This window comes from Schistocerca serialis, chromosome 7 (assembly GCF_023864345.2).
Source record: "Schistocerca serialis cubense isolate TAMUIC-IGC-003099 chromosome 7, iqSchSeri2.2, whole genome shotgun sequence".
Classification (NCBI taxonomy): Eukaryota; Metazoa; Arthropoda; class Insecta; order Orthoptera; family Acrididae; genus Schistocerca; species Schistocerca serialis.
The window spans coordinates 577,294,552-577,307,980 of NC_064644.1; the positions used below are offsets into that span (position 1 = coordinate 577,294,552).

The 13,429-nt window shown below is 40.3% G+C and overlaps 1 protein-coding gene across 2 annotated transcripts in view; it reads right to left on the reverse strand.

Annotated features, from left to right (window-relative positions):
* The window catches only part of LOC126412190 (tyrosine-protein kinase CSK), a 234,514-nt gene that overhangs the window by 77,894 nt on the left and 143,191 nt on the right, over nucleotides 1–13,429 (reverse strand). For both annotated transcript variants that reach the window (XM_050081669.1, XM_050081670.1), the window contains exon 2: nucleotides 2,534–2,750. In XM_050081669.1, the coding sequence (XP_049937626.1) occupies nucleotides 2,534–2,706 (173 nt within the window). In that variant the 5' untranslated portion in view covers nucleotides 2,707–2,750. The remainder of the gene's footprint in view (nucleotides 1–2,533; nucleotides 2,751–13,429) is intronic.

Below are 13,429 nucleotides of genomic sequence, written 5' to 3' on the forward strand. Positions count from 1 at the left end.
CTTTGGCCGTCGTCATCACAACCAGTGGATGCTGAGGCTGCCGTCATGCCGCCGTAATTGGCCGTGGAGGTCGTTTTCCCGCCTCCTCATCTGAGCTTACCCAGTGGCGGTGTGCAGCCTGGGCAGGTTTTCCATGGGGCATTTTTCTCGCCCACTCGCGAGCAATTCGTGGTCGCAGGTAGATAGCGTGCCCCGGCAGTTCCGCTGTCCGCCCCCTCAGTTCCGCTGTCCGCCCCCTCAGTTCCACTGTCCGCCCCCTCAGCTGTGCCACCCCTGGGTCCCTCCACCCACCGTCAGAAGTCATACTCCACGGCGGTGCGTCATTTCAGGGAGGAGGGTAGTGGTATCGACAGCAACGATGCCATGGTGTAAATACAAGTTCTAAAGTTGGCACTACGACAGTCACCAACGACAGGGCACTCTAGCCGGAGGGGGAGAGATCTACAAGCTCCACTCCTGATTCTGCCCTTTTGATCAAGAACAGACAGCCGGGACACTTCACTTAAGGTTTGCTCTACATACAATGAGTCTCAGCATCGCACCTCATTGCAAGTTATGTAACCATGTATTAACTTGTTTTTTTGCACCAGTAAACCACTTTTGCTTACGTGCAGTACTGACATATTTTTCCTGCTCCTGCTCCTACCCATGCGCCGCCTCCCAGGTGGGATACAATATGAACTGCTTGAAATTCCAAATGTTGGGAATGTAATATATGCATATTTTAAAATAGCGAAAACAGTTTTCCCATAGCACTACTCAAGTCCTTTCTGTTTTGTGCACAAAATGTCAAATAGGTCAAACAATAATACATTGGTGAGTCACCATGCAATACTGGTATATCTACATGTATTGCCTAATAGGAAATTGCTACCAGGCAACACAGTATTTGTATAAAAAAGGTAGGCAAATGGAATAAATAAAAATTCACAACAAACATTTAAAAAGGCACCCTATTAGACGGGAAAAGATAACAGGAAAAACTAAAACAGTAAAAACATCCAAGTAAACAGTAAAAAATAACAGAGCTAAATTGTGTAGCCAACTGGCACAATGTAAGGGCACCTTTGTCTATGCCTGTCAATGACTCAATGCTTATGCTATCGATGAATGGTCTCCTTTATTCCAAATTACTTACAGAAATAAAAGAGAGAGAGAGAGAGAGAGAGAGAGAGAGAGAGTTACAAAAACCTGTAGTGGATTAACAAGACAGAGCAACTACAGAAAGCATATGGCTTAATTAGGAACATCTCAAACAAGGAATGTATTTAAAGAAATGCAATCCTGAAGTACCGAAGCACAATGGCTAAGAAGCAATGTTTGCAACCCTCTTAATGCTCAACAATGGATTTTAGCCAGAAAAGCAGTTGGAACAAGATAAATGAAACACTGTTAGAAAATGAGTTGCAACAGATAAATTTATAGGAAAACATACGGAATATATTAACTGTGGATGAACTCTATAGGACAGCTTCACTGAGCAAGTATTTGGGTACATGTGGAAAGAAATTCAACAGCAGTAAATCAGGAGGCAGGCAGTAAATCATAGGTATCCTGGAATAGCGATTAGTTTCTCCGCTGCCGTATTCCCAAACACTTGGGTGCAAAACTGGAGTCATTCTGTCATTCAAGCACCACTATCTGTATCAAGCAGAACATTTTTACTATGAATCAGACTGTGTGCATGAACTTTTCTATCCCTAGTACATCTTACACCTTTTTCTGTTCTTCATTAAATAAAGACAGATTCGTATCCACTATAAACAATAACTACCTGATACCTACAGGCATTCCGATGCCAAACATATTTGATGATAGCAGCACAATATAAGAACAAACTAACTATATTTAGTAGTATATTTTTGAAATTGCATACAATTAAGTGTCGGTGTTATTAAAACTGCATCTGATGAGTAAATAAAGGATAATTCCAACAGACATAGAAGCCAGCCAATGATTTATTCTCTTGAAATTTCAGACACCTATTTTTACATCTCTTTTAGTGTTAGATTCCCGTAAATTGTATTTCTGTTCACTGGTGATCCAACTTTGGTGGCACTGTGCACATTGTTTACAATGTCAAGTCCTGAAAATGCCTCTGTCCAATGATAAACTTACTGAGCCTTCAAATGTTGATTACAGAAAAATAAACATTTCTACGCAAAAAATTCTGAGAAGTACCCTTTATCTATACTGCTTTCCTCCTCTTCCTTTTTAACTTCTTTCACAAAACAGTTGTCTTCACATTAATGAGAACTTCATAACCACAGATTACAGGATATGATGTTCTTACTAGAATTTCAAATGACTGACTGCTACATTGACTAAGAGATTGTACTTGGGGCTTTGTGAAGAGGTTGCCTTGGTATTTGCACTATATCAATGCTTGCAATCAATTATATTAAGAAATATGTTACATATTTAGCTTCTTCATATTATGGACATCTGAAATACCTTTAATGAGACTGGACTATTAGATGCTGCAAGCTAGTATAGTCATGTTACAATAATAAGACAAATATTTTTCACTCACGGCATAGCATTAAGTTTGACTTCAGCTCGCTGTTTCTGTGCTGCTGTGGGGGAGGTCCTACCATTGCTACCACTTCCAATTCCTCCCAACCAGGCTCCTCCAAGGGGCTCAGCAAATGCAGGGACAACGGCCACAGGTGCAGACCGTGGCGCATGTGTTGAATGCTGGCTCATTGCGTTCCATGCACTGGCCGGAAGCAACCACCAGCAGTCACTACCTGCAAATGAAAGAAAATAACATATACTTTTAGAAACATCCCAGATTTTCTTTTTGGCTTTAATGGATATTGGAACTCTTCTATTTTGTCAGTAACGATGCAGCATACAGAGTTAGAGAAATGCTATCATGCTGCCCTTACTGAATTCATAGGTTATTATGAATGCACTGCTAAGCAACATAATGCCTTTTGAAACAAATGATTAACAATAGATGAGAACCCTTTCTGGCTTGTGTATGAAACTACGCTAATCTGTTCTGACTAGCACTTATCTAAACTATTTTGATTAGCTTTTTTCAAAGCTGAAGAGAGGAGAGAAGTGCACAACTGTTGTACAAATAACTGAACAAATTTAAGATAATGTGAGATTACTACCTTTAAAAAAACTGTTCATTTGGGATTCTTTTACTTCTTAACTGTACATATTGTTGCATTTGTGGCTGTCTATCTTATTTGGTATGGTAACTATGTTTGTACAGTTTGTCCTATCTCAGTTATGACAATAATATGTATCCAGATTACCTAACATGGCAGATCCTCATAAACAGCAATAAAGAATATAGTTTCACTTATTGAAACAAGAAAACAATGAATTCATAAGTGCAACTGTAAATGCAAATAACAAAGAGTAAAAACACAATAAGAAATAAAAAGATGATCAATCTGTCCAACTGTATCTTTATTTATCACTTCACAACTAGTTTCAGAAGGCTACCTATGTCAGCATGTGCCTATCTAACAAGATGAAACGTAGTAACTGTTTGATATTAACATTAAATCCCACTAATATTAACTATAATAAATGAAAACAGGCTATGCTGAAAACCATGCAATAGTCAAAACACTCTGACAAGGTGTAATCAAAGCCAATCTTTGATGAAATAGTAATTGCAATAACTGTAGCAAGAAAAAACTCTTTAACTGATGAGAATTGTTTAAAAACTGCTGCAGATGCTGTAATGTTTTATTAATGTTCATGTGCCCCTGAAAGTATTTAACAGCAGCTCATGTGAGCAATAACTAAGGAGTATATTTCTCTTAAAATACAACAGTTTAGATATTACAATATTAAGAAACACCATTAAACTAATGAAACTACCTCATATACATTTGTATGGGTTTACAGTCCCCAACTCCAATTTCCTGCAGTAATGAGAGCTCAAAAGAAAAGCATATGTAAGAAAAGCAGCTCAACCGTAAAGTAAAAGGTAACATAATACACATTCAATGCATAAGTGTGATCCCTGACGTACAAACGTAAACAGTAAAAACAAAAAATATAAGCCTGCCAACAAGCATGATCAGGATTGCAAGAGCTTCTTGCATTAATTAACTTCATCCACCCCAGTCACAGCCTATAGTGGAAGTTGCTGCTGCTGAAACTTCAGGTTAATGAATAAATGTTACCCCAACTAACCTATTGTGGTGAACATCTGAAGTTCAATAAAAATCAATTATTAGCCAGTTGATGGAAAACACACATAATTGGTCCCTCCCCCTACAACCTGTTTATTTATTTAGCTTATGGCATATAACACATCATATAGAAAAGACATAAAAATCATTAGACACAGAAATAAAGAGTAGTCACAGTTGTAGATATAAAAGTGTTTAAAAATAGTGTATATAACAAACAAAAGTTCACAAACAAACATCCAGATTTGTGACATAGTCTATTGCACTTTCAGTCGCGGTCAGAAACTCATTGGGGTCTCCTGCAAAACGTCTCAGAGGGCAATCTTCCACGATGTGATGAATTGTCTGCCGGTCCGCACCGCAGTCACATCTCGGGGTGGTGATTTTACCCCACCTGTGGAGGCTGTCTGCACATCTGCCGTTATTTGTCCGAATTCGATTCAGGGTCGTCCAAGTTTTCCTTGGCAAATTGAATCCTGGTGGTTGGACATTGATGCATGGCATATTCTGCAGGTTTTGGGGCACAGATTCTCTCCACCGCATTTTCCAGAGTTTGCCATAATCCGGGTTGAGAGGATGCGTATTTTTTGCCTTTTTTAAAGAGGGGTGTCTTGAGCGCAATCTGTTCATCTCCAGGGCAGGAACATCCTTATGGATTGGCAGTTTCTCGTTGTTCAGCACTTTTCCATACTCGCGTAAAAGAGCATTCTCTCTGCGCAGGTCCGGTGGGGGAATGTTGCTCAGTATAGGTAGCCAGTGTAAAGGCGTTGGCTTTATTGTTCCTGATATCATCCTCATTGTGTAGTTTAGTTGAGCATCGATCAAGCCTGTGTGTTTACTGTTTAGCCATACCGGTGCGGCATATTCTGCTGTTGTGTAGACAAGTCCCAGAGCCGAAGATCTCAGTACAGCCGCGGAAGAGCCCCACGTGGTCCCACATAGCTTCTGTATGATATTATTTCGAGTTTTAAGTTTTGCGGCTGTATTACGTAGGTGTTCCTTGAATGTTAGGGTTCTGTCAAAGGTGACGCCTAGATATCTGGGGTAATTATTATGGTTTAGCTGCCTGTTTTCGAAATGAACGTTGAGCTTTCTTTTTGCTTGGGCATTGTCGAGGTGAAAGCATGTCACCTCCGTTTTTGTCGCGTTTGGCCGTAATCTCCACCTTCGGAAGTAATCTCCCAGCTTTGTTAGATCCGCAGTTAATGTGTTTTCCGTTGCCTCCATTGATCTGCCTCTTGCAGCTATTGCCCAGTCGTCGGCATATCCGAATTTTTGAGAAGTGGTTTCAGGTAAGTCAGATATGTAGAGGTTAAACATCAATGGCGCCAGAACGGAGCCTTGTGGTAAACCATTGTTGAGCTTCATTTGGTCACTTTTTAAGTCGCCCATTATGACTCTGAAGCTTCTATCTGTGAGCATGTTATCAATGAGGTTGGCCAGCTTATTACATGGTATGACCCGCAGCAACTTAAATATCAGGCCTTGTCGCCAAACAGTATCATAAGCGGCTGATAGGTCAATAAAGGCTACTGATGTTTTGAGTTTTTTTCTGAAAGCTCGCCTCTATATGAGTTGCTAGGGAGAGGATCTGGTCGGTGCAACTGCGGTTGGGTCGAAAACCTGCCTGTTCAATCGGTACCACTTCAAGAATTTTTCCGCTTATTCTATTGTAGATGATACGTTCCAACAGCTTATAGACACAGTTCAGCAGAGCGATAGGGCGGTAGTTTTGGGGCATGTCATTAGGTTTGCCTGGCTTTAGTATCGCTATAATCTTTGCTCGTTTAAGCTGGTGTGGGATATTACCCAATTCTAAAATATCTGTTAAGAAGTTTGCGAGCCATGTTCTAGAATATTTTCCACAGTGAAGTAGAAATTCCGGGTGGATGCCATCGAAGCCGGGAGCCTTGCCACTTTTGATTTTTGACAAGGCTGCTGCAACTTCTTCCGCTGTGATAGGCTGGGAAAATTCGGAGGTAGGCGATGCCCTTTGTTTTAAGGATCTTAATTCACGTTTGGTGGTCGTGGTGTGTGTTCTGTCCCTTGGTGCTCTTGAGGTTCTAACTATGTGTGCGGCCACATTGTTAGGGGTTATCGGGTGGGTGTCTTTTATTTTACGTTTACTGCCTCCCAGGTTACGGAGTAGGGTCCATGCTTGCCTACTGGATTTAGTGAAATCTAGATTCTCCACGGTGTCCATCCATTTTTCCCGTCGAGCTGCGTCTAAGCTGTGCAACAGTTCGTCCGCGATTTCTTGGTTGTTGGTTTCGGTAAATTCCTGGTACAGGTCTTCGCATCTCTCATTCCAGCCAGGGATGTACTCTTTCCGGTAGCCTCTGGGTACATTCCTCTTAGCCGTGGCGATGACTGCTCCCACAAATCTGTCATAGTTGTCCCTAGTCGGGGGTATCCAACCTAGACACTTGTCAAGGTTTTCTGCAAAGGTGGCCCAGTCTGCCTTCTGGAAATTCCATCGTGGGCGAGGAAAGGATTTTATGATTGGGATGTTAATTCCGACTTTTAAGATAACAGGGCGATGCTGGCTATGTGGGAAATCAGACAGGACTTCACGAATTACGGCTAGCGGTTGGTTGTTTTTGTTTTTAGTGACAAAACATAAATCAGGGTTATAATCTCGTCTCCATGCTGCTGATCGAAATGTTCCGCGGTCCTTGGCATCGAAAATCAGGTGGGTGTTAGTCTCCTCACTCCAGCTCATCAGGGATTCACCGTTCTGGTCGTTTCGTGCGTACTTCCAGTTCTCATGGTGACTATTAAAGTCTCCTACGTAGATAGCAGGGTGGGGATATTCTTGGAGTACTTCTGGAGGCCATGGACAGCCGGGAGGCTTATAGATGTTAACTATAGTGGTCTCGCCAATTTTGACAGCAACTTCATGTATGTTGTTGTCTGTAGATATCTTACACAGGGAAGCATTTTCTATCTTATTTCGTATGTAGGTTGCCACGCCGTAATTGCGGTGATAGGTGGCTCCCAGTATCTCGAATCCAGGGATTTTTCCTCTAGAAGCCAGCTGATCTATGTTTTCCGCATGAGTCTCTTGTATTGCGACTACGTCGATTTTGTTCTGAGTGAGAACTCTCTGGAGAAATTCACATTTGCTCCTGCTTATGCCTTCAATGTTTAGGTGGCAGACTCGGAGGCACGGTCCGAGTGCTCTAGTCAATTCTTCATCGTTCATTTGGTCGGTATCATTCATGATGTGTTTACCAGGAGATCCAGCACAGGATTATCTGGATTATCTGGTTGCCTTTAGTGCTAGTTCATTTAGCGTTACCCAGGGTGCACGTGTAGTATTCTACTACGGACGCGAACTAGCCTTACACCCCTACAACCTGTCACTTACTGCTGCTACAATGGCAGGGTATCAATATTCAAGTCAGTTTGAACATTGTGTTATAACCAGCGCACAAGCGATGGGACATAGCATCTTCGAGGTAGCAATCAGGTGGGGATTTTCCCATATGACCATGTACCATAAATATCAGGAACCCGGTAAAACATCAAATCTCCGACACCACTGCGGCCGGAAAAAGATCCTGCAAGAATGGGACCAACAACGACGGAAGAGAATTGTGCAACATAACAGAAGTGAAACTCTTCTGCCAATTGCTGCAAATTTCAATGCTAGGTCATCATCAACAAGTGTCGATGTGTAAACCACTCAACGAAACATCAGCAATATGGGCTTTTGGAACTGAAGGATCACTCGTATACCCTCCTTGATGGCTGCACAACACAAAGCTTTATGCCTTGCCTGGGCCCATCAACACTGATATTGGACTGTCAATGACTGGAAAAATGGTCACACAAGTCTCACTTCAAATTGTATCAAGCAGATGGACGTGTACGATTATGGAGACAACCTTATGAATCCATGGAGCCTGCATATCAGCAAGGGACTGTTCAAGCTGGTGGAGGCTCTGTAATGGTGTAGGGCATGTGCAGCTGGAGCGATACGGGACCCCTGATACATCTAGATATGACTCTGACAGGTGACACGTATGTAAGCATCCTGTCTGATCACCTGCATCCATTCATGTCCATTGTGCATTCCGATGGACTTGGACAATTCCAGCAGGGCAATGTGACACACCACACATCCAGAATTGCTACAGAGTGGCTATAGGAACACTCCTCTAAGTTTGACACTTCTGCTAGCCACCAAACTTCCCAGACACGAACATTATTGAGCATATCTGGGATGCCTTGCAATGTGCTGTTCAGAAGAAATCTCCACCTCATCATCCTCTTACAGATTTATGGACAGCCCTGCAGGATTCATGATATCAGTTCCCTCCAGCACTACTTTAGAGATTGATCAAGTCCATGCCACATCATGTTCCGGCACTTCCAGCGCTCCCAAGGGCCCTACATAATATTAGGCAGGTGTACCACTTACTTTGGCTCTTCAGTGTATTTGTACACAATATGAAAAAGAAGATGGGAAAACCTTGTACAAACTCTGAAAATTACTGAAATCAGAAGAAAAAAAAAATTAATCTCTAAGTTAACATTTATTAGCATGTGGATTTAACAGTTGTGTGTTTTCTTAAGGCTGATTTTGTAGATTTTTTTCTATTTGTAAATAAAACAGCAAAATGATAAAATTGATCTTCATAACATTATCCTTTCCCGTTTGATCACATGCTGTTCTATTCTATATTTTTATGATTTGTCAAAATATCTGTTCTACACAGATAATAAAAGTTAACTTCTTCCTGTTACTTGCATCCAAAGCACACACACTATGAGTGCAATATATGCAGTAAGCAAGCCCCTGATACTAAGGGCAGTTGTATTTTTATTATGCCAAAAGGCTATTTCACAATCATCACGACTCCCAATATCTCTTCAAGTGAACAATCCTTACAGTGGAAAGCTCAAGCACACAAACTGTTGTTATTCAATAGCTACAAAGATAAATGTCAATCAACCAGTGTCACAGCAAACACACAATATTTCATATTATTTTCTTATGTGTACATGAGTAGCAATGGACTTAGGTCTACATAAAATTTCTTGAATAACATGGACTGAAAAGTCCACAAAGTTTATTACAGTATCTGATAGAACAGTGATTCATACTGCTTGTTTCTGATGTGTGGGAACATACTTCCTGTAGATAATTACAACTGAGCCTTTGTCTGCCATGTTTCTCACATTAAGTCACAGTCCGAGGAACACAGAGACCTTGCCACAACACTTTACTTGGTCCTGAAAGTGTGGGCATTGCCAGCGCAAACTGTGTATTCAGATTGTGTAGCTCCTCTGTCGAAGAACTACCGAATGAAAGTGCAGTTGATAAAACACATGCTTGCTCACTATCTACTCAAAAATATGAAGTAAACATCTAATTTTACTGCTGGTGGGCATCTTAAATCCATTCGACACATGGTCAATTACAGTACATAAGTTGCCCCTTTTTGTGCAAGACTTACGTAAAGTTGTGAGAAGTGAAGGCTTTTATGAAAGCTACCATTATTTTGAAATTATGAGCAGCTGTTCTTAAGCATGCCTTGTTGTTGAACATCTTTTTACAGAAACTTTTAACATGTGCACCACATATTAGCTAAGAAGTAGGCAGGGTAAACTATCAATCTGACTTTGAATAAGCAGCATCAGCAATTATGACAGGGCAAAGGATCTCAACTTCCATCAGGTCTAGAAATGTATAATCTATGATTATCAGTTCAAGTCATTATTAGTAACACCTAGAAACCATTCTCTGATATTTTTTTCAGGCTAATTTCCATTTACAGGAAATTAGCCAATAATTTTATATTAAGCTATTTTATCATTCTTTTTCTGGATGTATTGCTGGTGATTTTATTACAGAACTTGAATAATCAGCAAAGGTAATTATTTCCACTTTATCAATTTAAGTTGGGAACAAGAAGCCATAATTTATCCCCAGTTGTTTATTTTCACCTTAGGGCATAAGCTTTCCACCACAGGGAGTAAGCATATACAACTCTCTGGTTCCTCTTACTTAAACATGAAGTAACTCAGTTACAACTTATACCTTCAATATCATTATATCAAACTTCATTCAAAAATATATTACGAGTTGCACATGCAAATGCATTAGAAAGGCCACAGAAAATTTTTGAAATTAGTCAATAAATATTTTATAATTAGGTGGTTACTTGGGATATGGGGTTTTCTCTGGAAAGACCCCTATAGAATCAGAATTTTGATAACTCAGAATCGTACTTTCTCACAGATACACAGTCATTCTCAAATACATAACATGTTTCCAAGATTATATCGAAATAAATGTAAGATTTACCAATAACAGTGCTTGAGTGTGTGGTAGTGAGTGGGTGCATGTGGTAAGGTTTTACTAGGGGATGAGTGAACAGGCAGGAACCTTGGTGTAGCGATAACGGTTTGAAAATGTCATAGTCTTGTCAGAGTACAGTATTGTGGTATTAAAGGTTCAGATGTACAGGGTAACAAAATGGATGCTTCCATTTATTTGGAAGCATGAACTGTATTAGTCACAGAGTGAGAGGAGGATGCTGCCAGATAGATCTGTTTGTGAATACAATTTGTAACATAGTTGTGGGAGAGGAAAGTTTGGGAGATTTGGTCTAGATATAGAGATTTGGTGGTGGAACATTAATGTCTGCTGCGGTTGCCCAGGCCATAGGGAAGGTAGCACTCAATCTAGAAGGGGTGGCAATATCATAGTGTAGGTAAGCAATTTGGTGAATAGCTGTACAATGTAGATCCTCAACTAATGACAGTGGCTGTAGGCAGCATACTGCCAAAGCGAGGTTATAATCACTGTAAAACAACTATCTGAAGTAAGAGGTTAGTAGCATGACAGTGTACTGAAGTGAATATGAAAAAATCATTGATGCCAAGAGATGCACGATATGCGAAAGTCACTAGGCAAATTCTTATGCCACAAGAGATCAAGTACATCAGTTTCTTTTTTTTATATAATGATGTACGGTTATGCTCAGTAGAGCAGACAAGACAAAATATATGTGACTCTGGACAGCAAAAATATGGCAGCAGACCCACAAACTGAACACTGGTATTAGGGACAATACTACTATTCTCCATATGCACCTATCAGTCACACTTAAGACACACTTTAATTTAACTAAAGAAGACACACTTTAACTAAAGAAATGTATCATCATCATCATTATCATCATCATCATCATCATCATCTAGTTTTTCTTTCTCAACAGCATCCCATGTTATTCCTCTCCTTTTGAGATCTTCATTAACCTGGTCTGCCTGTCTCTTCCTAGGCCACCCTGTCAGTCTTTTCCTGGTATCTGCATCTCCAAATACTGATGTGAAGTTCAAGTTGGGTGCATTTGCTTCACTTGACCTAGCCATTTCAGTCTCTTCTGATTCTTTACTCCAGGGTCAAGGTCATGTGCAGGTCTCTCCTTCCATATTCGTCCCTGACTCTGTCTCTCCTGGTTTTTCGTTGAGCTGATGTAAGGAACCCAGCCAACAAAGCCATACAAAATTTACATTTTACCGATCAATAGCATAAAGCTTACAAATGATTGCAGATACAGGGTGTTCCTCAAAGAGTTGTCATGCACATTCTCTCCAGTATTTCGGAAGATACTAGTGATTTCATTTTTGCAATTTGTAGTTGGAGTCAGCCTGAATGAATACTGCTCACCGAATCTTTTATGTGAGACCCAGTGTCAGTTGTCCCCATTAGAAACAAAATCATTATTAAAGTGGAATCTCACGTGTCCATTCGATAGAGTGGTCCCAAAGCAGTCTAATGTGATACTTGTTTAATTGATATGAATAAACAGGGACAGTAAAACATGAAAAAAGACCAGTTCTCCAATAGTTACGGAGCAGCACAGCTGCATGGCAGTAGCAGTCAGGGCGGTACTGTCATTGCTCGTACACTGGCCATTCTTCATGTTTCACTGTCCCTGTTAATATACCTTGATAAAGAAAAGATAGCACTAGACTAACTGAGGACCGCGCTATTGAATGGGCACGTAAAATTCTCCCTTAAGAATAATTTTGTTTGTAATGTGAAAGACACCGATGCTTTCCATCAACTTGGGTGTTGCGTAAAAGACGAGATGAGTAGCATTTGTTTCAGCTGATTCCAGCTACGCACTACAAGAATAAAATTGCAAATATCCCCCAAAGCACCAGAGAAAATATGCCTGACGGCTCTTAGGATGGACACCCTGTACATCTATAATTTGCCAGGTGGTGCCATATGGTTTACAAACTTAAGAAGTTACCAAACAAGTACAGCATAACCTTGGTTCAATTAGATGGTTTACATACAGTCCTTGACAGTGACACATAGAGATAGAAGGAAAGAAAGGAGGAAGATTAGGGTGAAACATGAACTCAAATAAAAGGTCATTAAAGCACAGGTTCTGAATGGGAAAGGAAATCACAATCCTGTCTTTTTCAAAGAAACCACCCAGTATTAGCCTTAACTTGGGAAAACCAGGAAAAAACAGACCTTGGATAAACAGACAAGGATTTGAACCACTGTCATCCTGAATCTCAGGACTCATATAGAATCAGGAAGAATGGAAGCTAAATTTAATGCAAGTTGGCATTAAAGTTCACACAGCCAAATGAGACACCATAAACCATATATGGTGTGAGCTGAACAAAACATACCAACCTCAGTTGAAGCACACCGGGAGGTAGTGCTGCAGGGGCTGGTTGAACGCTGCAGCGGTTCATTAGGAGTGGTCCTATTCGAGGTGTATGTCCTTGCCTTTCTGACCTTTAAATTGACTTAGCAGACAGTTATAAAAGGGACATACAGTTTACGGTAGACTTCAAACCAAGGTGCAATTTGCCATTTTTCACATACAAAAATCAATATCAGAGATGAAAGCTTCATGTGCAACTATGCAATTACTTCAACAACTTAAGTGTGTCCACAGGAACTGATGGCTTGGAGAAAAAAAAAAAAAGAATCATTTCATGACAAATGCTTTTTTTTCCTTTGTGAAACAAGTTATGTCCCATAAATTTTATTTAAATTACATCACTATAAAAACCAAATGGAAAGAGGATAATAAAGAAAGTCATTCTGTCAAAACTTAAGAGAGGCCACAGAAGAATGGATGAAGGGAGTTACGCGAAGTGTAGAGAATGATGTAGTTGGAGGAAACACACAGGGTGACAATTACTGAACTATATGAAACAAAATCGTCATAACTTGTGAACAGTTTGTGTTTGGATGCTCAAACTGCGTGGTTGGC